The sequence below is a fragment of the Raphanus sativus genome, chromosome 3 (assembly GCF_000801105.2).
Source record: "Raphanus sativus cultivar WK10039 chromosome 3, ASM80110v3, whole genome shotgun sequence".
NCBI classification, from domain to species: Eukaryota; Viridiplantae; Streptophyta; class Magnoliopsida; order Brassicales; family Brassicaceae; genus Raphanus; species Raphanus sativus.
Window position 1 is genome coordinate 19,594,112 of NC_079513.1, and position 26,710 is coordinate 19,620,821.

General features: G+C 37.6%; 7 protein-coding genes and 1 long non-coding RNA gene across 10 annotated transcripts; 4 read left to right on the forward strand and 4 right to left on the reverse strand.

Moving 5' to 3' along the window:
* Positions 1–797: 797 nt before the first annotated feature.
* Positions 798–2,514, reverse strand: LOC108847086 (40S ribosomal protein S3-2). Its single transcript, XM_018620257.2, has 6 exons — positions 2,361–2,514; positions 2,126–2,273; positions 1,879–2,050; positions 1,539–1,593; positions 1,321–1,452; positions 798–1,223 (listed from the first exon to the last, which is right to left on the reverse strand). The coding sequence occupies exons 1-6, from the start codon at positions 2,388–2,390 to the stop codon at positions 1,011–1,013; spliced, it is 750 nt and encodes a 249-aa protein (XP_018475759.1). The 5' UTR covers positions 2,391–2,514; the 3' UTR covers positions 798–1,010.
* Positions 2,515–3,005: 491 nt separating this feature from the next.
* On the reverse strand, positions 3,006–4,592 carry LOC108847083 (E3 ubiquitin-protein ligase SINA-like 2). Its single transcript, XM_018620254.2, has 2 exons — positions 4,302–4,592; positions 3,006–3,896 (listed from the first exon to the last, which is right to left on the reverse strand). The coding sequence occupies exons 1-2, from the start codon at positions 4,551–4,553 to the stop codon at positions 3,234–3,236; spliced, it is 915 nt and encodes a 304-aa protein (XP_018475756.1). The 5' UTR covers positions 4,554–4,592; the 3' UTR covers positions 3,006–3,233.
* A 4,880-nt stretch (positions 4,593–9,472) lies between these two features.
* Positions 9,473–11,537, forward strand: LOC108847090 (uncharacterized). The gene is made up of 3 exons (XM_057005041.1): positions 9,473–10,174; positions 10,803–11,126; positions 11,298–11,537. The coding sequence occupies exons 1-2, from the start codon at positions 9,558–9,560 to the stop codon at positions 11,059–11,061; spliced, it is 876 nt and encodes a 291-aa protein (XP_056861021.1). The 5' UTR covers positions 9,473–9,557; the 3' UTR covers positions 11,062–11,126; positions 11,298–11,537.
* A 3,002-nt stretch (positions 11,538–14,539) lies between these two features.
* On the forward strand, positions 14,540–15,249 carry LOC130509172 (uncharacterized). The gene is made up of 2 exons (XM_057004886.1): positions 14,540–14,917; positions 14,991–15,249. The coding sequence occupies exons 1-2, from the start codon at positions 14,711–14,713 to the stop codon at positions 15,138–15,140; spliced, it is 357 nt and encodes a 118-aa protein (XP_056860866.1). The 5' UTR covers positions 14,540–14,710; the 3' UTR covers positions 15,141–15,249.
* A 23-nt stretch (positions 15,250–15,272) lies between these two features.
* On the reverse strand, positions 15,273–17,220 carry LOC130509170 (protein FAR-RED ELONGATED HYPOCOTYL 3-like). Its single transcript, XM_057004882.1, has 2 exons — positions 16,997–17,220; positions 15,273–16,694 (listed from the first exon to the last, which is right to left on the reverse strand). Exon 2 carries the CDS (start codon positions 16,686–16,688, stop codon positions 15,441–15,443), a length of 1,248 nt encoding a protein of 415 aa, XP_056860862.1. The 5' UTR covers positions 16,689–16,694; positions 16,997–17,220; the 3' UTR covers positions 15,273–15,440.
* Positions 17,221–17,421: 201 nt separating this feature from the next.
* LOC130509169 (tRNA(His) guanylyltransferase 1-like) lies at positions 17,422–21,017 on the forward strand. The gene is made up of 13 exons (XM_057004881.1): positions 17,422–17,714; positions 17,972–18,103; positions 18,210–18,254; positions 18,385–18,554; positions 18,657–18,742; positions 18,888–18,995; positions 19,122–19,378; positions 19,675–19,806; positions 19,886–19,930; positions 20,019–20,188; positions 20,306–20,391; positions 20,489–20,596; positions 20,741–21,017. Exons 1-13 carry the CDS (start codon positions 17,611–17,613, stop codon positions 20,873–20,875), a joined length of 1,578 nt encoding a protein of 525 aa, XP_056860861.1. The 5' UTR covers positions 17,422–17,610; the 3' UTR covers positions 20,876–21,017.
* Positions 21,018–21,394: 377 nt separating this feature from the next.
* Positions 21,395–23,902, reverse strand: LOC130509171 (B3 domain-containing protein REM14-like). 3 transcript variants are annotated; one of them, XM_057004883.1, is made up of 6 exons: positions 23,473–23,902; positions 23,082–23,157; positions 22,682–22,979; positions 22,482–22,594; positions 21,968–22,402; positions 21,395–21,864 (listed from the first exon to the last, which is right to left on the reverse strand). In XM_057004883.1, the coding sequence occupies exons 2-6, from the start codon at positions 23,133–23,135 to the stop codon at positions 21,619–21,621; spliced, it is 1,146 nt and encodes a 381-aa protein (XP_056860863.1). In that variant the 5' UTR covers positions 23,136–23,157; positions 23,473–23,902; the 3' UTR covers positions 21,395–21,618. The 3 variants fall into 3 exon arrangements, with proteins under 3 accessions (XP_056860863.1, XP_056860865.1, XP_056860864.1); XM_057004885.1 differs by having other exon boundaries at positions 23,082–23,257; XM_057004884.1 differs by having other exon boundaries at positions 23,082–23,263.
* Positions 23,903–25,543: 1,641 nt separating this feature from the next.
* On the forward strand, positions 25,544–26,709 carry LOC130509173 (uncharacterized). Its single transcript, XR_008943324.1, has 3 exons — positions 25,544–26,042; positions 26,208–26,284; positions 26,655–26,709. It is a non-coding gene; the product is annotated as an uncharacterized LOC130509173 (long non-coding RNA).
* Position 26,710: the final 1 nt, after the last annotated feature.

Here is a 26,710-nt window from a genome sequence, read left to right on the forward strand (position 1 = left end):
TAATTATTTTAGTAACAAGTTCATCTCGATGTAAATGTAAGTTGAAAAAAGCAAACAAACATAGTTGCATTCAGATGATTTATCTGGATGGATAAACGAACTGTAGAGACGAACAACACCTAGGTGGAGCATCTGGATAAGGCATCTAGATGGACCATCTAGATGCATCTTTCAGATGTACAAACGAACAGGGCCTAACTACCCACTATTTTTCTTTTAATTGACCCGGGTTAATTCAAGCAAGGTTCGTCTATAAAGCCCGCGGTTTAACTCGAACCGGTCCGTTAATTGAGCCAGTTTAATTCGAACCGGGTCCGATAAGGGAGTGAAGCTACAGAATTAGTAAAATGATCCCTTTTTTGATGTTGTAGCTCCTTATACCAAGAGAGCAATGTGTTGTTAACTTTGCCACAGTCCATTTTCCTGTCTACAGATACAAATTTAATGATTAGTATAACTTCGCCGATCACAAGTAACTCCTTTTGTAAAGCTAGAGTTGCATTCTCTTTTTTTTTTCCTTTATAGAGGCAGAAAAGGGGGACTTGACTCACATAATCAGAAAGACCAAGGTAAGGACATCTCTATACATCTTGAGATAAGGACAGGACATATTAGCTATGTAGCCTGAGAGAGACCCCCACTAGAACATTAACTTTCTGGTGTCTGATTCATTATTTTTGTAGAGTGACAGCTCAATCTATTTGTAGAATCTAACTACAAAAGTGAGATACTCGACCACACAGAGGATAACATTTTATAGAAGAGGCAATTGTTATGCTCTGTTTCATAATAATATGTTGTAGTAGTAATTTTTGTTCTTATTAAGACCAAAAATTCCATTGAACATAAGCATCCAGTCTAAAAAATAATTGGCATAAGTTTGGAACCATGAGAAAAAAAACTTGTCTAATTGGAGGATTTAGAAAAACAACTACCGAGTATCAAGAGACACAGAATAGTTATAACAAAAACAGAAGTATCCCATGGTAAGAGTAACCAAAAGGTTTCTTCTAGGCGACTGGGATCATCTCAGGGTAGTCTACTGCTGTGAGGGGAGCTTCCGGTGCAAGGGCAGCCGGAGCAGTAACCTGAGCAGGAGCAGAGTTGACATCATCCTCCTTGGGGGTATGGATGATGACAACATCAGGCAATGGTGTCTTTGGTCCATTTATTCCCTTAGGGTCCCAGTCAAGCATGACCTTCACCTTGATTCCGAGAACACCCTGCACATTTGAGAGTTTCAACCAGAGTCTAGAATTTAGACATCGCTAGCATATTTTATTCACTTAGTGGGGAACTCAGAAGAAGAAACACACTAACCTGTCTAAGCAGAACATGTCTGACAGCAGAGTCGATGTAATCCTTGGTTGGCTGACCAGAGGAAACCATGTAACCGTCCTTGAATTTCATGGACTTGGCACGTGCTGCACGAAGCTTTCCACTCACAATCACCTGACAGTAAGTAAGCATTTTTTTGTTAAGATGAGATATTATAGATGAAAAAATATTAGAGAATACACAGGGATGTGTAAACTCACCTCACATCCTTTAGCACCACTTTCCATGACGAATCTCAAGACACCATAGCAAGCCCTACAGAACACAATATCATTGCAAAATTAACATCACAACGCTCAACATATACTCAGCAACTAGCCAAGACCTTGCTCAAACCTTGTCTAACGCAAATACAACCCAATTATAGAGCGAGACAATCTTAGATTGCCCATGAAAGATAGGACTTCTACAAATAAGCTTTAATCACTTTTCTTAAAAATGACAAAAGTTATAAACTTTAATCCTATCTATTACCATGTAATGTGACCTCATTATATGAGTGAAAAGCTAACACAGAAATGTATAAGATAGATGTCGAACCTGCGAACGGCAAGTCCACCGAGGAGCTTGTAACGGAGAGACTCGGCCTGAGCAATAGCGCACAGACCTCTGTTAGTAACCTTCTCAGCGTAAAGCTCAACACTGTCTTGAGGAAACCTGAATCTCTTCTGGACAAGAGATGTCAACTCTCTGATCCTCCTCCCCTTCTCACCTATAAACACCCAAATGACATATAAAGTCCCAACCTTTCGATTCAAAAAGAAGGTTAGCTTTTGAGAGTACATACCGAGAACATTTTGAGTACGTGTGGCTCTGATGATAATCTCAGTCCTCATTGGAGTAACCCTAACTTCCACACCAGAGTAACCATCTTCAGCAAGCTCTCTGGTTAGAACCTCGTTCAACTCGGCGTAGAACACACCGTCAGCTACAAACTAACAGAACTCAAGGAATCAGTTCGACATACGATGCAGCGAAAAGAGATCTATTTGACGAGAGAACAAGTTTACAAGCAGGCTCACCTTTCTCTTCTTGCTAATTTGAGTCGCCATGTTTGATGTGTGCAGCTGCGGATCACTGAAACCCTAAAGTCCTGAAGTAATCTCGAGATGATGGTGAAAGCGCTGAGGTGCGAAGTCATCACTACTAGATGTTTTGTATTTATATCTAGGTTAGAACTTTGAGATCATTGGTCTGGGCTTTTACTGGGCTTTTTCTTTTCTCACTTTAATGGGTTTATCTGAAGTTCTCAAGAAGTAAAAAAAAAACTTTTAAGTAAATTAATGTATGGCAAAAACTCAAAGAAATTAAAGATATAGAAATTTTTTACCAAATGACCAATTTTGGAAAAAAAAAATTAAGAATACGACATTAATAGATTTTACAACTTTTCCGTTTTTTTTATGGTTCTATCTTTTTTTGTATATCGGTTGCCGGTGAGTAAATGATATAAATATTTGGTTGAATGTTATATATTCTGAGTATGATTGCAATCAGGTTTAGTATGACTGTTCTTTCAAATTGCTTTTGTTTTCTCTATTCCAAATTTCCAAAGTTGATGTTATCACCCCATTCCCCGATCACAGCGAGACCAAAGAAACTAAAACAGATTCCAAAATAGCCAAGTCCAGAACAAGTAGAGTTACAGTGAAGCAACTTACTTAAGATAATAAACACAACAACTACTACTAACTTTGTCAACAACTTGAGTCTTGATACTTGGAGTTAGCCTTCCTCTAGCGAGAATTTGGCTAAAGACCAATGAAACTAATACATAAATTCCGAACTAGTCCAACAGTGAAGCAAATATTTAGATGATAAACACAAATACTACTACTAGCTTTGTCAACAACTTCAGCCTCCCCAAGTCCCCATCATGCTTTCTTTTCTTGTCCTTAGTCTCGCCTGCGGATGCAAATTTTCATCTTCAAACTTTCCCGTCCATCCAAGAAATAGCGAGGAACACACATGAAGTCCTTCTCAGGAGTTTCGAAGCTCACTTTCTGAATCCTATCCATCTCAAACAATCCAAACGACATTGTTTTACCTCCGTGCGAGTAATAAGAGAGTTGATAGGAGAACTCTGAAACTCCAGGAGCAAAAGGTGCTATACAGTTCACAGTCACATTCACTCCTTGTTCCTCCTCGAAACACTGAACCGCAACCAACGGACCTCCTCTACCTTCCTGAAGAACTAAAATCTTATCACTGATGTGCATCCACGCGTCCCCGTTAAAGCCACATGTGAAAGTTTCACAACAGCCACGGTGGTTAGCATGGTAGTGACGGTAGAGATCATTGCACAGACCAGCGTAGTTGCAGTCTGGTGCAGGACAGTAGCATAGAGCGAAACTGCATTCCTTCTCATGGTCCAACTCTTCGCCGTAAGGGAACTTGTCGGTGCAGCCATGTTTTGCGTTAGGGCATGGGACCATGGTTGCTTCCACAACTCTCTCCATGATTCTGCATCGGTGGATACCAATGGGCAAAGTGCAGGAAGGGCATTTGTTCCTCAGGTTGGTACAGCAATCAGAGCAAGCTATATGTCCATTGTCACACTGAGATTGCAAAAAAAATAAAAAAGATGTTATCATTATCAAAGTTGTAACGAGTCTTGTAAAAAGTGTTATATATGCATCATGTACATATTCAGTGATGTTCTGTAATGAAAGATGCTTCCTTTAATCTGATTAACATCTTGCTAATGCAAAATCACGCATTTAAAAAAATAATAAACATCATATGTACATTTCAGCCATGTTCTGTAATGAAAGATGCTTCCTTTTGTTCGATTAACATCTCCCTAATGCAAAAAAAAAAAAAATGCAATTTTTAAGATAACCGGTTTAACTACTAAGAAAAAAAAGCAGACAATGAAGGATTAACATGGTATGTACATTTCAGTGATGTTCTGTAATGAAAGATGCTTCCTTTACAGACAAGGAGGAAAGAAGAAACGAGACCTGAAAGATAGGATTTGTCAGTGGGTGGCAACAAACAGGACAGTCGAGAAGATCCAGATCCATCAGCATTCCTGATCGTACCTCCGTTGTTGTAACCTCGTCGTCACCGGCGGCTACTGTCGCCGTTACTTCTCCAACATTCTCGCCGCCTTCTGCTTCTTCTTCGACAGGGGAGGAGAGTCGCTGCCTTTTCGGGCGGCTACTCGACGCTTCTCCGGCGAGGACTTGTTCGGCGTTCGTATCTCTCACCATGGCTCCCGAAATAAACAATGTGTAAGAAAAAAAAACAGTTTTTCTCCTCGAAATATAAAACTAAGGGAAATTGCAGTGAATATATAATTTTTTGAGAAATTTGCTAAAAGAGAAAAAAAAAATGAGGATGATGTCCTAATGGTATAATCCAATCAAAAGTTGTCCTAATGAGATAAATTTTTTACTAAAACCCAAAATTAACCTTTCTTTAATCAATTTTAGAACTAATTAAAACGAAATTAATAAATCATAATGCAAAAAAATTAAAAACTATTTTTAAAAGGCAAAATAAAAAGAAAGAAATTAGATAAATTAATTGAAAATACTAAAGCTACACCATTTTTCTCTCTCGCCTAATTATCTCCGCCTCTCTCTGTGTCGCGAAGAAACCCTAGGAAGCGATTGTGTCTCCTCCTCCGATGACATCTCTGCCTCTCAGCCTCTCTCCAGCCCCGGTGTAACCCTTCGTCTCTCTCTATCGCCGCGTCTCAGCCTCTCTCCAGCCGTTCTGTCTCGGCCTCTCCGTCTCACTCTATCTCCGCCATCCTCTCTCTTTCTCCGCCTCAACGGCTATCGGTGTCTCCACCTCTCCGTCTCACTCTATCTCCGCCATCCTCTCTCTTTCTCGGGCTCTACGGTTTAGGTTAAGGTAAAACTTGAAACCATCTAGGATTTAGGTTTTTTTTTGGTGTTATCGGTTTGGAGAGTGCTTGGATTGATTTGTTATGTCTGACCCATCTCATTCTTGTCTGCATGGTCGATTACATTTCTCTGCCTCTCTCTTGACGATCTCAAAGGCGATTTGGAGCTTCTATTGGTGCTTGCTGAAATCGCTATTGTCTTCACCCTCTCCGCCTCTCTCTTTCTCCGACATCGGTACCATATAAGGTATCGTTACTTACTTCTTCTTCTGCTTCATCAGTTTCTTTGTGGTATTTGTGTGTTTGTTGTTAACAGATGATATGAAACAATATCGATTGTGAATTGTCTCACTTGGAGTAACTGATTAATTTTGTGAATTTTTTTTGGTTAACATTGTCTCCTTAATTGATACAGTGTTCAATGGTTCAATTGAATTTGAATTTGTTTAAGTTTTGGAACTATCCTATGCCTTCATTTGAATTTGTTTAAGTTTTGTGAATTGATATGGTATTTGTTGCTATGTGTTTGTGTTCCTCGGGTTCCTCTTTGCCTGAATCAAGTGTGATAAATAATAGTGTTGCTGTTGTATATGTTTACTCATTTTCTTCCTCTGTGTTTGTGTTTCTTTGTCAACAGTCTCTGTTGTCTTGTTCTCAATTTTTTCTTATTACTAGGTTGTTATTATGACACTGGCTGCTTGTTTACATTGTTATTGTGACACTGAATGCTTGTTTGGGTTTTTATGAACAAAGAGCAAAGTGTTTGACTTTATCTGAACTTCAGTCATTTTGTTTTGAATAATTAATTTTTTGTTTTACTTTGTAGATATGGAGGCAGAGCTACCTAAGCGAGTGTATGCAGAGGGCATGGAACCTTAGGTGAAGAAGATCAACAATTGTTGCCGCATGCAACTCATCAGGGATCTGAAGAAAGCTATGTCTGCGGAGTATGATGATGTGAAGAAAGATCCTCTTTTCACACACATCATGGCTATTGCGGAAAATAAGCTTCAGTTCTCGGGGAAACTGGTGGATAGCTTCTTATGCAGGCAGCTGATTACCTCAAAGAAGCATGAGAAGTGGTTTGTATTTGGGAGGACGCCTCTCCGGTTTTCGCTTCAGGAGTACCACGCTGTGACAGGCCTAAAGATTTCTCGGGAAGATAGCACAGGCGTAGTTACTTTTAAACCCGACGGGGGGTTTTGGAGTGAGCTAGTAAGGAGAGGTGGTAAGATAAGCTTGCAGTCGATCAAGAAGGAACATCTTCAACAAGTGAACACCTGGACCCGAGTTGATAGGATCCGTTTGATCTACTTGTGCGTGATAATGGGAGTGGTGATGGGGCGTAATGAGAAGGTGAACATCCCTCATATGTATATTAAGTTGGTGATGGATCTTGACAAGCTTCGGAAGTTCCATTGGGGTCTTCACTCCTATGACATGAATGAGAACAACAAGTTGTGGATGGTCTTATGAAGTTTGAATAATTTGTGGACATATGAATCAAATAAATACAAATAATATGTATAATTTATTTCCACTATTACAAATTTTAAATTTTAAAGAAATTTGACATGTTAACCATGTACATGATATCCTTAACACCATGTGGACATTAATTTGTATGAGAGTGATTTGTTATGTACATAAATTATAGATATATATTGTATTTCATGAACACATGATTAAGACATAAATTACAGCCACATAATAATTGTGGACACGGAAATGTGGACAAGATTACAATTTATGAGACTAAAAAAGTTCAGCTAGACATGAGAAAAAGGTCTACGCTTTATAGAATTTACCTATATATACTACTGTCAAGAAGTTAAACCAGCCACCCAAGATCCAAAGAACCCACAAGCCAGCAAAAACCTATTAAATCAAAATGTCAAAGATCATTAGGATGGATTTTTCTAGAATTATTTGGTATCAACCTTACAAAGACTTAACCATTAAAAATCGAGAAGCGACCAACATCAAAGCTGATTCATGATTAACTTACTTGATGAACATGGTGGCATATTAGACCAGAGAAACAATACAGCAAGCATACAATCACAACTTGGTAGAGTGAGTGAGAAGGTGGTACTCCATCAACTCAAAGAGAACCCAAGCGGCTGTAGCATCACCGAGTACACCACCCGACATCTTCTTGTTCTTCCTCATGAATATATCAGCCGCTGCAAATAGAATCGAATATGGTTGCTCGAGCATTCCTTCTACAACGATCTTGAGCATGGCCACAACGCCGCGGTGAGAGCAGAGAAAGAAACCGGCCACAGATCCACCAACCAAAACTCCATCTCCGACGAACACGGTGTAAATCCCAATATCCCCGTAGCTTCACGCCGACCATTCGAAACCGGCCACAGATCCACCAACGGTTAATCTTAAAAGTCAGAGGCAACTCTCAAATCCTGCCTATCGACCCCTGAGCTTTCAAACCATCGATGGGTGACATTGTGGCTTGCTCGATTCGTCATCCTCGATCCCACCTCATGATTCTCGAGCTTTGATGACGTGAATGGAGAGGAGGCACAACTATGGTGGCTCCGGCGACAGATTGTATTCAAGCAGCAACAGAACCCATCAACAAAACTCAGATACATGAGACATACAACACAAAAGAATTGAAAAAAGCTTACTTGATCTGCTCATTTATTTTGGCTTCACATTCAGAGCAAGCTAAAGCAAAGGACTTGAAGGGAGTTCCTTCTTCACCTCCACAAACGGCTCGGAGGTTTCACACAAAGGATCGAGACGGCGAGATGGGGAGAGTAAGCATATGTAATTAAGGTTCACAAATTTGGGATCGAGAGGAAGCAGGGAAAATTAGGGTTCATGGATTTGGAAACAAGAAAAATTTGGGAAGAGTGATTTTGAAATAGAAAGAAAAGGAATGGAGTTTTGATGGTAAAAGGACTCCCTTTAGTTAGAAGGTAGAACAAAAGTGAAATCTATCGTTTACTTAATGAAAGGGCAAAAATGATAAATCACAGGAAGAAAGTGTTCCAAAGCAATATGTGTCTCTACGTGTAATCACAATGTCAGAATGTATCTCTAGAAGTAAATTTTTCTACATCCTTTACCCTTTTCTGTGTTTGTCTCTATAATGATACAGTACTTAGAATTAAATCTACTCTAACTCACTCTATTTATTCTATTAAAATAGAGATTATTATTTTTTCTTCTATAAATAAAAGAATAATAATTTTTTATTTCTTCATATAATTGAAAATTGTTATTATAGAGGAACATATAGCAAAATGTATTTTTTTTTGTCAACTTGCCATTATATTGAAGCCCAAAGATAATTCAAGAGTACAAATACTTGACTACCATACACGTGTTACAAATACTACATCAAAAACTACACGCGTAAGATAATCATGAAAGTTCGTACACGTGTTGAAGGAAAGACATGCATCTTGGACAACTTGCTCCGACAGTTTCTCTTGGCCATCTTCACCGGCGATTTCATCATCTACAATCACCGTCGTAGCTTTTATCTTTTTTCATCAACACCTTTTAATTTGTACTTCTGAAATTATCACTTCCGCCATAACCATGCTCTTGAATGGAGACTCTTACAAAACTCCAATGATTATAACTGGGAAAGCTCAATCGACTGTTGATGAGATCCTTTATTGGACCATCTTCAAACTTGTAGATGCCAATTCTTCTGAACCTCTCGCAAGTCAATCAAAGTAGATCCAAAAAACTCTTACATCCTTTCCATCTGAGAAACTAAACTCCTTTGATACTGAACGAAGCAAAATTTAATCTCATAGGAAAAGAAGCTTGAGGATGATTGGAGAAGAAAGGAACTCCAAAACAAGTCACACGGGATAAATAATTATTTTCGGAAGGGGCAACTATGAACTATAATCAAACGAAATCAAAGAAAAAAGAAGATATGAAGAACTGCTTCGATCTCGTTTGAAACACAAACACATCAAAAAATCGCCACCGCGAAGATAAGATCGCCAACGCGAAAGAAAGGATTCGCCAAGCGAAGTATATACATCAAAAAACAAAAAAAAAATGGTAACCGGCGGTGATAACCACCGGCCACCGAACACGGAGATTGATTTGTGAAGTTTCTAGTGAGATGTCAGAGAGAATAGAGAGAGAAAAATCTTACAGTAATTTGTTAATCCTTTATAATTTAGAACAAATTATTATTGTTCTATAGCAAAATGTATTAGACATGGTTTTAGGTAAATTCGCAAAACTAAATTATTTGAGGGGTCTTTTGGAGAAAAACCCAAAACAGTCGAGAAAATCAAACATTCCTATTTCCAAAGTACTAATCTTTCATCTCGACTCTGCTCTCAAATCTCCGGGCGACAAGACAATGGCCTCAGCTTCCAAGAACCCTTTCTCCATGAAACCCCCAAGGCCTCCCTCTTCCCTCCCCACCACCCCTCTGGCCTCCACCTCATCAGAGCCCCAAATCCGCAACCCTAACCCTAACGCCTCGCCGTCCACATCAAACCCACCGATCACGATGTCACCGGAGGACCAAACCCTCTCGCGCTCCACCCACCTCACGCGCCCGGAGCTCCTCCGCCGCCGATCGCACAACCTCAAGCAGCTCGCCAAGTGCTACAGGGACCACTACTGGGCGCTGATGGAGGATCTCAAGGCGCAGCACAGGGAGTACTACTGGAGGTACGGCGTCAGCCCGTTCAAGGACGAGCAGAATCAAGCGAATAAGAGGAGGAGGATGGACGGTGGTGGAGGAGGAGGAGGAGGAGAAACTAACGACGCCGCCGTTGTCGAAGGCAGCGGAGATAACGGAGCTAACAATGACGGCGTTAAGGTGGAACAGTATGCAAACAGTAGTAGCTGTGGGAGCTGTATGTATGGGTGCAAAGCGAAAGCGATGCCTCTCACCAAGTACTGTCAGCTTCATATTCTCAAGGATAGCAAGCAGAAGCTCTACACCGGTTGCACCAACGTTATCAAAAGGTTCGCCTTTTTTTTTTTAAATTGTGCTCGAATGTGTTATTACAATGTTATAGTTAGGTTAAGATCTTGTAATGATGATGCTTCAAAGGGGATTGATAGAATTATTATAAAAAGGTTCGCTTTTTTTTTCTTTGCGTTTGAGATTAATAGATGCTACATATTGTGTTAATTGCATATTATAGTTGGGTTTAAGATGTTGTAATGATGATGCAATGGTTATGGAACTAGCATGCAGTTTTTGGTTTTGTAATGAACAAGAAATTTTGTCTGAAGGGATTGGTAGAATTGTTATAAAAAAAGGTCTCTGCTTTGTTTTATTTGCTTTTGAAAACAATAGGTGCTACAAATCGTGTTAGACACTATAGTTGGGTTAAGGTGTTGTAATGAAACTAGCTTGGTCTTGTAATGAACCAAGAAACTGTTTGAAAAGGGCTTGGTAGAGTTGTTTGTTTGACCTTGACCGGTGTACTGCGTTATTTCAATGAATAGTTATACCGTGGTAGTAGTAAAACATCAACCAGGTTCCAGAAGGACTATCATTATATGTTACTGGTTCGTAATTAGCACATGATGATTGTTTTACAAGTTCTCTTGTAACACTGCGTTTTTTTGGTGTTGTTACATTCAGAGCTCCTGCAGGCCCATTACTCTGTGGAAAACCTACACTTGCATCGACCGTACCTGCACTGTGTAATGTGCACTTCCAGAAATCGCAAAAGCTAGTTGTTAAAGCTCTGAAGGATGCAGGTCACAGTGTCTCATCAGCAAACAAGCCTCCTCCAAAGATGCATGTCATAGTAGCTGCGTTTGTGCATCATATTCAAAGTAAAAGAAAGAATCCACGGAGTGAGGGTAAACTTAAAAGTGTAGTGAAAGAAGAAATGTAAGCCGAGTCAAGCCGTTGGAGTTCCAAAGAGGAAAGGTGTTGCACTAAGTCATCCAGAAGGGAATGGTGAGGAACTTAATCTAGTGTATTGTTCTAAGTGAGAAAGACACAGCTGAAAATCTCTTTTGATTTTGCCACAGTTAGGCTGGTTTCTTAGCTAGGTGACGAGATCTCTGTTTATGATGTAATTCTGGATAACCAAAGCATACTGAAGTGTTTGTTTTTTATTTTTAACAGGCATGGTGTTACTCAGCTCCGCACTGTACATGAGATTACCTCTTCCACAAGCGATCTCTTATGCAAAAGCATGGAAACAACCCACTTGGCCACCTACAGGTCAAGCTAGATAGACACACAACAGTTTAGTTAAGACTTACAAATCTGTTCTTTGAACTATGACTTGCGAAGAGAAGTCTAAAGATACAAATATACTTTGGAGTTCATACTGGTGATAAGGTGTCTGTCTGGTTGCTTAAATCTTTTGCATATATAACTCCTCTTTTATGCACGGTTTTCATAAGCTCTGCGAATGAATACTTTGGTGAATGTTATGCGTTTGAATCGTGTGGCAAGCATGGTTGAGACTACAAAAACGTATGTGTAACATCTCTGAGCCAGGTTTTGTTACAGTTTAAGAAGTAAGTATAGTCTGAGAGTTTAGACAAGGTCTTAGTAGTTAGAGTGGTAGTTATTGAGTTGAAGATCCACATAACGTGTTTTACGTTTGTTTGTGCTTATGTATCTATTCTCATCTTATTTGTTCTGAATTCGATTAGTTCTAAACACATATTTACGTTAATAACGATTGTTTTCACTTTCCACAAGAAAGTCATAACAAAGAGAGTGGAAGGAATATTGAGTTCGGAAAGTTGAGGAAAACCGGTCGGTCGTGTAATCTGGTTTGCCAACTTTTGAGTTGAGAAGTTCAACCAATCGAACCATACACTGAATACACCTAACCGGAGGTCCCCGGTTCAGGTTTATTTTAACCTCCTCCGGTTTAGGTTAAATTTAAGCCTCTCTAGGGTCTAGTCTAATAAGTGTGCTTTAAACCATTGATTTGAAATCACGGCGATGGTGCGGCCAGCTTTCGGTTTATGGTAGCCGGTTCCGGTTCGGTTCAGCTGAGAAGTTTTGTTTTTGCAATTAATTAAATTTTAAAAGCTAAGGCAGAACAAGCCGAGACATCATCTCCATTACCCTTGGAAGGGAAATTTAAATCACTTATATCCCTTACTAATCTTCATATCCTTCATATTCATTAAACCATATAAAATTACGAAATTAGCCTTAGAATAAAGAAAACATCAAAATTAGAAAAAAAAAAAAAATCAAACCGACGAAATGGAGATATCGATCTCCTATACCGACCGTACGGACAGCAGCTCGATTGCACGATTGCGGTTTGAGGAGATTGCGTTTTGGAAAAGGGAACCCGATCGCTCGATTGATTGCTACTCCGGCAAACTCCGGCCTCACTCCGATTCGGTCCTCCGTCGTCTTCCGGCGCTGTTTAAGGGTCGAAGAGGTAGGTTTTAGAGGAGAACGAGGCTCTCGGTTTTGGGGTTCCAAAGCTCCTCTCTTGAATGAGCTTAGAAAATGGATTTAGATGTTGCATCCTGGTATCTATTATTATACGATTCCATTATTAGTTGAATTGAGTAGGAGAATGGTTGTATTGTTCGATTCTAGTGCGCTGAATGTAGATTCAACCTCAAATTCAAAACGGGTACGACAGTAGAACTAGAAAAAACTAGTATTACTGATGATTATTGTAGAACTAGTAAAACATGTATAACTTCGAATGTATAATGGATGGTATTGAATGGTTTTGGCAGGCTACAATGAGCCACAACGTCATCATACACTTCAGATGTGAAGGTCGCATGTATTGTTTAGTGTTGAAGCATGCTGTGGAGGAGATAGATCTTTCAATGGTAGAAGCACGCATATGCAAAAAGGTGGGGCTTGATGAATGTAATGTGAAGTTGAAATTGAGTTACATTCCACTGCTGGTTGGGAGTGACGAGAAATTCGTCATTTGTGATGAGGAGGATCTTTGTGGTTATCTTTTGTCCCTTGATAAAAACAACCGTAGGCGCATTTTGTTGGTGGAGGTCATCGAAAGGTTAGAACTCTCAGAGCAACTTTCAAGAGCGGGCAAACCAAGTTCAAAACGAAGTTCAAAAGCGGGGAAACGAAATTCTGTAGGTATGAACTATGAGGTGTGCCATTCGAATGATGATGAAATCGGAGATAAAGCCATAACTCGATATGGTGGCGACAATCAAGTTAATAAACAATATGAGTAGAGGATTGTGGCGATTGAAGATGGAACCTCCTGTTTTATTGAAAAGTTTTACTTTGTTTTATTTGACTTTACTTTATTTGTCCTTTAATACCATATAATTTTTTTTATCAAAGACTTAAAAATAGATACATTGAAAAATTTTACTTTGTTTTATTTGACTTTGCTTTATTTGTCATTTAGTATAAATACTAGTTTCTAGAATCAAAAATAAATACATAAAAATAAATATAAATACTAATTTCTAGAATAAAAAATAAATACATAAAAATAAATATAAATACTAGTTTCTAGAATAAAAATACAAATACTACTATGGATAACTGTTTTCTGATTTTGTATTACTAGTATGACTTTCTTTAATCGAAATTCGAAATCAAAATGTTTGAAATTGGAAATCAGAATAAGAAATATTATCTTGATTAAGAAAAAATACAAATACTAATTTCTAGAATAAAAAATAAATACATAAAAATAAATATAAATACTAGTTTCTAGAATAAAAATACAAATACTACTATGGATAACTGTTTTCTGATTTTGTATTACTAGTATGACTTTCTTTAATCGAAATTCGAAATCAAAATGTTTGAAATTGGAAATCAGAATAAGAAATATTATCTTGATTAAGAAAAAATACAAATACTAATTTCTAGAATAAAAAATAAATACATAAAAATAAATATAAATACTAGTTTCTAGAATAAAAATACAAATACTACTATGGATAACTATTTTCTGATTTTGTATTACTAGTATGACTTTCTTTAATCGAATTTCGAAATCAAAATGTTTGAAATTGGAAATCAGAATAAGAAATATTATCTTTAGTAGTCAAAAAATGTTATATTCAACATGAAAAAAATATATTATACTCTGCAATCAAAAAAACAACCCATCACACTACATACACTTTCATAGACATTTTGTGAAATATGTGATTACTCAATATTAGATTCCATTATAAAATATGTTTTCACACTTTTATTACGTAAAACACCAATATTCATCTTTTCGAATCTTATATTTTATTGTACAACTAAAAAAGTGTTTTATAATTACATGTAATACTAAAATTATTGAAAATCACCGAAAGTACAACTATTTGGTAATTTTGTACAACTACTATCTTGAGTAGAACTACGTGTATATATTAGGCGGGATTTCGAAAAAATTTAGAATTTTTGGCGGACTTTTATGAGTCAAGGCGGGATTTTCGAGGGAAAAATAGATTCCCATTTCCCTCTCTCTTTTCTCTCTCCTCTCTTCTCTCTCTCTTTTCCTCGATTCCTTCCTTCTCCTCTCCCAGAGAATCCCCTCGTCTCTCTATCACCTTTCGCAAATGGATCCATGGGTTGAGAATCAGGAAAGGAAGGAGATGAAGAAGATGAAGAAACATTTTGACATGCTTCAGTTTATTTGCGATGCTGAACACGGGATTCCAACTTCGTGCCCATGTGGGGGACGAATCGTCGACGAGGTTTCTACTAATCCAACAGATAAGGATTTTCTACCAGGCCGAAGGTACTTCACTTGTAATGAGTACAAGGTAATTTACATTTTATCTACTTCCTTAACTTATGCAAAATGTCAAACTGAGTGCAACCATGTGAAACTTGCAGAATGATGGGTTCCACTTCCGTCAACCATGGGTTCTCGGGGTTGAGGAAGAGGTTCGCTCCTTAAGGCAGGATGTGGACAAAATGGCTGAAGAGATGCACAAAATGGCTGAAGAAATTGCTCAGCTTAAGGACCTTCTTACCCGTAAATGAGAAGCCTTATGTTGTTTGGATTTGTGTCTTTAGTTTGAGATCAGATCTCCTTTAGTTTCTGCAATAAGCCTTATGTTTGGATTTGTGGAATTGTGTGATGTTGTGTTAAAGACTATCTCCTAATTAATGTGATGTTGTGTTAAGATTACTGGTTTTCCGTAGTAATACCAAAGTTTTCCGTAGTAATCCATAGTTCTCGAACAAAACACTTAAAGTTAAAGTACAACAAAATAAAGTTTTCCGAAGCATACAACACGATAAAGTAGCTAAATTCATCACTCCAAATTCATCACTTCAAATTCATCCAACTCTTTTCCTTCCCTTCCTCCTGATGCGATCCGGAGGTATGATCTTCACCTCCTTAATCTGATCTGGTACATTCCAAGAAGACATGTCGGGCACAACACAAAGTGTCCTGTCATACGCCAAAGCCCACAATTCCGTCCAATAGTATTTTGAGCACAGCTCATGGATATTAAGGCCGCCATCAACATTCGTAGTGAAATAGATGTAAGCTGCCAGTCCGTGCAGGCAAGGAAACTTTTCATAATCCCACACCTTGCAAGTACAAGATTTTTCAACCAAGCTCGCCCAAAACATCTTTCCAGCAGTGTCAGTGATCTCGTACTTAAGCTCATAACTATTAATCTCCCGTACAGATAGCTTTTGTGCAACATCCCATAGACCGTGCAAGTAGTTCTCAACCAGAGGCACCAGGCTTGTATCGATTGATCTAGAAACAGCTTCCTTCCGTTGAGTGAACCAATCAGAGAATTTCCTGACGATACAATCCAACATTGGTATTAATGCCCACGTCGTTGCCTCTTTAAACACGCTCTTCATTGATTCCACACTGTTGATTGTATCGAAGTTGTACCTGTCACGTGGGAAAAAAACTCTTGCCCATTTGTCCTTTTCAGTATGTTCCTGCACATACTTGTACACAGCAGGATATCTTTTTTCAAATGAGTCGTAAGCAGAGTTGAAGTCATCCACCGTGTAATATCTGCCCAACTCCATAAATTTATGTCCGACTATAACCTTGTTGACGTTACCAGCATGCCATTTCACCTTTTCCTTCAAATGCCATAAACAATGCCCATGGTGAGCCTCTGGAAACACGCTTCCTATAGCGAAGATCAGACTCTGATTTCTTTCACTCATGAAAACCAGTTCAGAAGAGTCTGGTATAACACTTTTAAGCATCTCGAAAAACCAAGTCCAACTAGTAAGATTCTCACTATCTAGTACTGCAAACGCAAGTGGATAACTTTGACCATTAGGATCTTGAGCTTCCGCGAAAACTAGAACACCACCATATTTGTTCTTCAGCGATGTCGCATCCACAGCTATCACTTTCCTCATAAATGCAAACCCTTCAATGCAAGCTCCCAAAGCTATGAAGAGGTACTTGAATTTACTTGCATCATCCAATTTCACACAAGTTTTTGTTCCTGGATTCACTTGCTTTAACATGTACAAATAGCTATACATCATCTTGTAGCTCTTTTCCGGACTACCAGGTATACCACTTACATGATTGCTCATTGTATCCTGCCCAAACCAGAACAAACCAAGTTATCCACAGTTCTATTAGTTGTCCCGAGTTATACAGTTAAAGTTATCCACAGTTCTATTAGTTGTCCCGAGTTATACAGTTATACTACAATTATCATGAACAAGGTCGATCTAAGTCCAATGAGAAGCGAGATGCCTATACATTCTCCAATTCTACTGCCTATACATTCTCATTCAACCATTGGAATGCATTATATACCAATGCATTTCAATTGCAAATCCATTAGAACTTACTTCCAAAAGAAAGCTCAAAGCGGAGATCTGAGACCACAACTTACGGATACGTCAGGTGATTGGTTTAAGCAGACAACGGCGGCGGCGGTAGAGAAGCGGCAGGAGAGAAGAGTGGAGATCGAGCAGAGCTGGGGGAGAGGCGAAGGAGGAGGAATCGTCTTAGCCTCTTGTCATAGTTTCTCTTTCGCGATAGAGATAAAGAGGAAGAGAAAAAAAGAGGTGAGATAAGCGATTTCGATCAGAAATCGCGTTTGCTTTTAGGGATTTTGTTGGTTTAGTTGGTTTAGTTGTATTACCCATATAAATCAGACGGGTTATTGGATGAGTGGGTCTCGGGTGGATTTGACCCTGGTTTCCTTTGTAAATATCATCACTTATGTTGGCTTATTAGTATTTCACTCATTTTTCGATTTAAATTTAATTGTAAAATGAAATCTCGTTATAACGAGGATATCATGGCTTTAAATTTTTCTTCCACGGGCATTGGAGACGATTTCTCGAACAAGCCCAGCCGAGGAGAAGGGCCGTCGCCTCCTCCACTGTAATTCGTTTTCTGATAACTGTGAAAAGTTCAAAAAAGTGAAGAGTAGAGAGATCAAAGAAGAAGAAAAGAAAGCAGATAAGTTTTTTCTTTTTGGGTTTGAAAACGTGGATAAGTATGGCGAATAGCAAGTACGAGTATGTCAAGTCGTTCGAACTTGAAGACGAAGTCATGTTTCCTAATCTGATCGTTGTTCGGATCGATGGTCGTGATTTTTCTAGGTAAAAAGCTCTCAACTTTTATTCTATCTATAGAATGTCATTGCTGATGGTGTGTGGAGATTGTGTAAAGGAACGATATGATGAAGCTTCTGCTTTTATATTAGTATTGGTTATGGTTATGTCCTTAGGTTGTTCACTCACTGAGTCGATAGTGTTTCACATTGTTCGTGGAACTTGAACTTTAATCAAGGATGTATTTTATATTTATTTGCCGAGAATGTTTAATTTTTTTTTTTTACCGCCTTAAACCACTATAGATTTGCTCAAGTTCATGAGTTTGAGAAGCCTAATGATGAAGCAACCCTCAATCTGATGAATTCATGTTCTGCCGCCGTTTTGGAAGAGTATCCTGATATCGTCTTTGCATATGGATACAGTGACGAATACAGGTTCCCAATTTCACCTTGTTGGCTTTATTTATTTATTGTCTTTGATTTTGCAGTCACACTCCCTCTCATTCTTTGTATATATCGCCTTTAAATTGTCTTTTTGTAGCTTTGTATTCAAGAAAACGTCAAGATTCTACCAGAGACGAGCCAGGTATTGATTTGATACGTCTAAAAACTTGATCGATATATAAGAAAAACATTTTGCATAATGATATGTGGTTTTCAGTTCTCTGATTGACTCAGTAGTTTTTTACTTTCTTGTTTTTGTTTCTAATATGCAGTAAGATTTTGTCGTTGGTAGCTTCCTTCTTTGCTGCAGCGTATGTAACAAAATGGGAAGAGTTCTTTCCCCAAAGAAAATTAGAATATGCTCCTTCTTTTAGCTCGAAAGTTGTAAGTTGTGCATCGCCAGAGGTTCTTCAAGTTTATCTGGCGTGGAGACAACAGGACTGTAAGGCACTCTGACCTCACAAACATTCTACTTGTCACACCTTCATGATAATTTCTGTTCCAGATACCGTTGATACTAACAGATTCCGTTTCTTCATTACAGGCCACGCCAAGAATCAGTATGAAACTTGTTTTTGGATGTTAGTTAAAAGTGGAAAGACCATAAGTGAAACACAAGAGATTCTTAAGGTGTGTCGTTAGTGCTTTGGTCATGGAATGTGTTTATCATTATGACTATATGGTTCCTTACATCCATCGCCTGTTTTTCTATTAATAGTGATTATGTTTCATTGTTTGATCAACACTATTTGTCTATTTTCGTTGGTACCTGCAGGGTACACAAAAGCAGCAGAAAAATGAGCTTCTCTTTCAGAAATTTGGTATCAATTACAAGACGCTTCCTGAATTGTTTCGCCAAGGATCATGTCTTTTCAAGACAAAGGTGATTGTTTATTTTTTTATGCTTGTTTTAATATACTCCCTTTTCAATTCTTCTCGCTTGCTGTTGATCATAATATTGGTTTATCCATCAAAACTTATTATAATACTTTCATTAAACTTCATTTAGGTAGAAGAAACTGTAAAGCATGATGAGAATGGCAATCCTATAAAAAGATTGAGGAGAAAGGCTATTTTAGTACATTCGGAGAATATTGCTGCCAGAAGCTTTTGGAATGAGCATCCCTCCCTCTGTAATGAGCTTGGTCACTTCACGAAAGATATTGGCAGAATCGAACCAGATTTTGTTAGGTCGTTTGAGTTTGAGAACAAACTGTTACCTTTAACTTGGGTCGTGGTTAGGATTGACGGCCATCACTTTCACAGGTAATATTCTTTACTTTGTTGTCTTAAAGTTTCCTTAAACCTTGTTGGACATTATATTGCATTGAAGCCTTAGACTAGTCAAGTCCATGTGCTCCCTATGATTCAGCTATGTCATCAAATGATATACTTCTTTAGCTGGCCTCTTCGTGTTTGCTCATGTTATGTTGTGGGTTACCTTAATCAAGGGGGGTATTCTAGTTCTTGAATCTTAACTTGCATTTTCAATAAGATGACAAAGTTCAATTACTAATCAACGTAACAAATGTAACTTATGAAGCTTTCTTGGATTTTGGTAGATTTTCTGACGTTCATGAATTTGAGAAGCCAAATGATGAGCAAGCTCTGAAACTTATGAATTCATGTGCAGTGGCTGTTCTCGAGGAGTTCGAAGATATACAGTTTGCCTATGGTGTCAGTGATGAGTACAGGTCTTTATTTCTGAACCTCTTTTATATCAAGTTTTATAGAATATCTTAGGTATTAATTAAAGCTTATCATTGATTCCAGCTTTGTTTTGAAGAAAGAATCTGAGCTCTATAAAAGGCATTCCAGGTTAAAACTAAATTCTCTTTTCCCTACCATGTTTTGGCTCTATCTCCCTGATTCTACTGGTTCTTAATTTCCTGATATTGTTTCGCAGTCAAATAGTATCAGCCATCGCATCCTTGTTTACATCCACATATGTGATAAAATGGAGAGATTTCTTCCCTCACAAAGAACTGAAGTACCCTCCATCATTCGATGGACGAGCAGTATGCTATCCAACACACAAGATCCTTTTGGATTATCTGGCTTGGAGACAAGTTGACTGTGAGTAAAATAAAGTCTTTCAAATTGTCTAGAAACATATATAGCTCTTTTGAATGAAACTTTACTATATGAGTAGTCTCATGTCTTCTTTCTGTTTTTTTTTCCTTGTGTTGGCAGGCCATATTAATAATCAGTATAACACATGTTTCTGGATGCTTGTTAAGTCTGGAAAAACCAAAACTCAATCCCAAGATTACTTAAAGGTACTTTTGTTACGCTGGAAACAAACTTTCATTTCTCATGAGTGACACTTGAAAATTGTTCTTCATATCTTTGCTCTTTTGTGAATGACTTTTCTAGGGAACCCAAACACGAGAGAAAAACGAGCTTCTTAGCCATCAATTTGGGATTCAATACAGTTCACTACCTCTAATCTTTCGAATGGGATCGTCTGTTTTCCGCTTAAAGGTTAGCATTTTCCGTAATCTGTGTTGGGAAAGAAGATATACCACAAATGGACTGGCTAAAGAACTCCATATCTTAGGAAGAACATTGAAGAGCTTTGTAGTTTGTTTACCTGTCAAACAGTTGTCTGAATATATTCATTTTCAGGAAGCTGCAGCAGTGGAGAATGGAGTAGTCCCTGGGAAGAAACTGAAACAGGAGGGAGAAGTGGTGGTAGATCATTGCAACATCATCGAACGCTGTTTCTGGGAAGAACATCCACACATTCTTAGCTATTCATAAAAAACAGCTGAGTTTCACTTCCCTTTTGAATATTTCTTTTTCGTCAACAATGAAAGGCAATGCTGAATCAATTTTAGTTAACATGGTAATATTTTTCAACTGTTTACACATCATATTTTATAATTCAAAAGAGTTTTAGGTACTGAAATAAGTAACATTAAATTTCATTAAAACAAAAATCATCATTTTAGTTTTTATGAAATAACTTTGGCTGAAAATAATAATCATCTCTTATAAAGATGTTTATACTGAAATATAAGATTTATAATAACTCTCGTATGATGTAATCTGTTTCTGATATTCAAGAGTTGGCTGGCTCGTTTGATGTAATCTGTTTCTCTTGGATTTCGAGAGAGAAAAACCTTAATGCTGATAGACTAGCAAAACTTTGTTTGTTGGAGGTTGAAGCTTTTATGGCTGTCAACTAACTCTTATGGTTGGAATTAATAGAAGGGTGTTTCAAAAAAAAAAAATAACTCTCGTATGATGTTTTAATCTTTCCTGTCATTGGTCTTAGTGTTATTGTGACAAGTTGAGATTCCATGAAATAATAGTACCCTAGACCAAGGTCAGTCAAATGACACAGATCCTACAACATACTTAAAATACACACTAAGCAAGCAAACCATTGTTAAATCTTACCTTAAAAAAAGAAGAAGAAGAAGAAGAAGAGCAACATTGATTTGTTTCAGTTTGTCTTTGGTACTAAAGCAAAGCTGAAACAGTTTCCATTTTATCCATGGCTACTCCACCTTGGAGTAGAACTTAAGGACACAACTTGTGTCATCTTCCCAAATCAGCTTCAACTTGATTGATTCACCTGTCTTTACACAGTTAGCTTTGAAGAAACCCTTCCATCCTCCTGCCATTCTGATTCTTTTACCTTCAGAACGCAGTTTCGTACACCACTTCACACCCTGTTTATCCAGTAGACTCATTTTCGTTCCCACAGTGATGCCATGTAGATCTGTGAAGGGTTTGGGAAGAAACTGCAATAAAGATTTTTATTTAATTAAAAAGAAGATCAAACTCAGTAGAATGGAAAAAAAAAGAAGACAATATTGGCTTTGAGTGATGATGAAACTAACTAACCAGTATACACTTTGTGACATTGTAAGGTTTAAGAGTTAATGTCACAAATCTGTTTAGGGATGGTGAAGATGAAGCTTTCCATATTGATATACGCCTTTTCTCATCTTGGTTGCTCTCTTCATCATGGCTGTCAGATTCTGTGGAAAGAGACTCTATTTCCTCATCAGCTTCTGAGCCCTCATCTTCTTGTTGGGAGGGAGACTTAAGTAGAAGAACCAGTGTTGCACCTCTTTTGATGAGTTTGAAAGTGAAGAGATCACCAGCCTTGAGTCCATTGGCACTACAGAAACCTCTCCACCCTCCTGTGATGCGACTTCTTCCACATTGTCTTGGTTTTAAAGTTAGAGTCCATGATCTACCTTTTTCATTCATCAGAACAATCTCTCCACATCTTGTCTCTAGACCATTTGCTCTCACAAAACTCATTGGAAGATTCTGGAAAATTCATTACCAATACAACATGAACTTCTGATCAAACTACAGATCCTACTAGTAAGTATTAAGAGTAGGATACCAGTGAGTCATAGCGTAGCGTCGAAGGCATGACATTCCCTAAGAAACAAGAGGGATCTGAAGAAGAACACTCTGCTTCTCTTTTTGGATTCTTCTTCTTTAAATTAATTTTCCCTGTAATAAAAAAAAGAAACATGCAAATAGTCAAAACTACTTCAACATATAGGCGTACACTTTGTTAGTTCTCAGAACAGAACTCACTTTGTATGTTGTTCTTGTCGGCTAAACACGACGAGTCATATTGAATCTCGCAGCAACTTGGTCCAAATAGTGTAACGTGGAAAGTCATATCTTTCTCTAGTCTGAAAATGAGAACGTCACCAACTCGAAGATCGTGCGCAAGAGCGAACTCTTTCCAACCATCAGTGAGTCTCCGGCCCTCATCTTCTGTCTTCTTCACTTCCCATGTTTTCTCCGACGTGTCTGATCTAAGCTTCGCTGTGGTCTTCTGATCATTTCTTCCTTGTATATGCTTGGAGAAGAAGGCTACAGGAATTGTCTGAAGCAAGCAACATGCAAAAATAATACAAAACCACCTCTCGATTGCGTTCTTAGAGTAACATATACAGATATAGAAGAAGGGAGAGACAGATAAAAGTACCAAGTGAGTGTGGAAGCCAGGAAGAAGGGGCTGCAAGAAATGTTTCTTGGCCATTCTCAGAATCGTCAGTAAACTCCTGGAGAATATAGATGTAATAAACCAAATTGCAGATGACGTTTCATTGTCTTATTTATTGAAGACGAGCTTCTTATTCTTCTTCTTTTTGTTTGGTTGGCCTAAGACTTTAAAGTCAATTAGTGGATCTTCATTTATTGTAGAGCTTCTTCCTTTTAGTATTCTTTTTAAATTTTTTTTATCAACACTTCTTCTTTCAGTAGTATAGAGAATTAGGATAAGTACTTAGCATGATTACCGGGGTCCTTCCCCCACGTCCTTATGTATTTTAGGTTCAAAAGAAAGTCAAAAATAGGAGAGAAAATGAAGGACATACCTTAATAGAGGACTTTTCTTTTTGGTCCTACGACGCCAGCTGGCATTTCTTTCATCATCACCATCTTCTCTTCCCCCTTATTCTCCACAGACAATCCGAATCTGGGCACAATCTTCGTCTCCGGTTTAGATTCTTGATTCTGCGAAATCATGGAGAGCTTAGTAACGCGGCGGCGGAGGAAGCCACTGAGACTCGCTATGATTTTGATTTGTTTGTCATCGGTGCCAGGAGCGGTGGTGTTCGTGCTGCTAGGTTCTTGGCCAACAATGGTGCCAAGGTAACAGTGTTGTGATTACATTCTTATGTTAGCAAGTGTTGGAAGATGAATTAGAGGGGAGTGATGTTAGAGGCGGAAGAACAGAGATCTTCAGCAACAAGGAATGTACTTAAGAAACAAATAAAGTCCTATCAATAATCTATGTTTTAAGGAATGTCCCTAGCAAAGTTTCTTAGGACAAACTAACAATTAAATAACTTAAAGACTCATCATTAGGACAAACCAATAATGATGCCCTTAGTAGATTTTGATTTGGGTTTCGGATCAGGTACCACCGGTTTTGGGTCGGTTCCGAGTACCCATTTATTGTATCATATACATATTTACAAAATAAAATAGTTTACATATAAGTCAAAGTGGTCTAGTGGTTATATAGTTCCCCATTAGATGTACACTAGACTAGCTAAAGAGCTTTATAAGTGCCAAACTGGTTCTATCTCTTATCGTTAGAACCAATAAAAGGTTCGGATGATTCTGAGACGTTCTCTGAGTTTAGACAGAATCTGAAACTCGTTGTAGACACTTGTGCGTATGAGTTTTTCACGGCATGGTATTGAGGAATCGTGAATGTTTGCGCTGCTCGATTCTTACCAAGCCCCATCAACCACATGAATGGTGTGAATATGTTTTACATCGCAGAGCATTGTGTTTTATCTGTTGAACATATGTCTGAATATATTCATTTTCAGAAGCTGTTGCATTGGAGTAGTTTCAGGGAAGGAATTGAAACTGGAAGGAGAAGGGGTTGTAGTCTTGTTTTGTAGATCATTGCAGCGTCATCGACGTCTGCTTTTCACTTCACTTAGTTTATTTGCAAATACGTTAACTATTTATTTAAAAGGTTACAATTGTTCAGACATTCAAAGAATTATTTCGGTCCTGAATGTTTTTTTTTTTTGACATTGGTCTTGAATTTTTTTTTTTTTTTTTTTGGTCTTGAATATTTAAAAGTAGAAAAATAATTAAATAAGTTGTTATATGCATAAACAAATCATACATATAATTTCGGAATATGAGATAAGGAGATATGCGAGACATTAAATTCACACCATATCTGTGCATCGACCAACTGCAAACTCCTGTTGCGTTACGTAAAAGCTGAATAAAAGACAATGTTCTCAATAAATTGACACCATATCTGTGCATTGAGGGCACGTTTATCTTCTCAATGTTCTTTGTATAATGAATAAAGACAATTATATTAAAAGTTTCTATCGTCTTGTATAGTTTAGCTGTACTCCAAATGTCTATTAAGTCGGTCCAACTACTTGATTCGACCTAACATACTGTTTTTTCAAGTCTGGTTGTTAGGTTCTGAAAATTGTTTTTTGTTCTCATTTCAAATTTATGTTTTGTGTTCTGAGTGATGAGAAAATACAATATATCAATGATTTTTTATTAATTAAAATCTAGTAGTGTCTGTTAAATTCCTGGATCTTATTACAAGTCTGAAACCTATATACTAGCTAATGACATTTTTCTATATTATATGAGATGAATTCGAAATATTATAGTAAGTTTGGTATATATTATTGTTACGTGACACATGCGACAGCTAAAGAAAATCAAAGTTCTAGCTAATGACATTTTTCTGTATTACATGAGATGAATTCGAAATATTTTTTTTTTGAGAAAAGAGATGAATTCGAAATATTATAGTAAGTTTGGTATATATTATTGTTACGTGACACATGCGACAGCTAAAGAAAATCAAAGTTCTAGTTTCCTAAACATTTAAGGTCTTAGCTCTTTGAATAATCCTAAAATAGAGAAAATCCGATCGAAATGTGGATACCATAATCATTCAATCCATAATTGAGACTGAAACCACCGTCTATTTTTTTTTCTTGAATTTTGGATATAGTAATTTATCAAATTCTCATTTACCAAAATTTGTTTCATATTCCATTAATATGCAATCAAATTTTGTGTAGAGATGATAATTGAAACTTCAACCATAAAATCATATATTTCCTTTCTGTTTGAGAAAATAAGCGAATTCTTTATAAGCTAAACAAAAAGTATTTTCGTTCATGTACCGAATAACGAAAGGAAGGCAGAAAAGGCAAAATATAAAATAAAACGGGGAAACATTAAATATGAAATCACGGATGGCTACCCCCTACCACTAATTCGTCACAAGAGATTCCTCACTTGGAGCGTCTTGTTCTTGCACATATCTCCATATGTTGATAATATTTATATTTCTTCTCATTCTTCAAAACTAAAACACAAAGAGAGACGAAAAATGGCGGAAGAATCTCCAAAGTCTATCTACGACTTCACCGTCAAGGTGTGGCTTTTTATCATGTTTGATCTCAGTTTATTAATTAACATACAAAGTAAAAAAAAAGATCCAACAAGAAGAAAATAATTTCATTTCGATCCCAAAAGTAGAAACACGAAGAAGATATTCAAAGTTCTGTGTTTATATGCTATTATTTGTTTACCATGGCAGGATATTGAAGGTAAGGATGTGAGTTTGAGCCAATTCAAAGGCAAAACTCTTCTGATTGTAAATGTTGCCTCCAAATGGTAAGAACTCTATTATTTCAACAAAGAACTCTGTTAAAGGTCACTAGTTCGAAACCCTGACATGGTAGACCAGTGGTTTAAACCCAAATGTTGGACTCGGTCTATATATGGTCCTAGTTCAAAATTTGGTGAGAATTAATGTTTAAGCCATGTCTGTGGTAGTAGGATAGGCTCGTATCGGATCAGGGGAAGATTAAAGCCCAAACTAGTTCTTCAACCAAAAAAACTACGCTATGGTTTGATTGCAAGAAATATATGAATGAATGATGAAACACAAAAGATCTTGTAGTACAATACTAGTAATTGATCAACTCGGTTTAGTTGATGATCAACAAGAAGGAGTTTAGTAATATTTTTCTTATTAATGCAGTGGCTTGACGGATGCGAACTACAAGGAACTCAATGTTCTGTATGATAAATACAAGG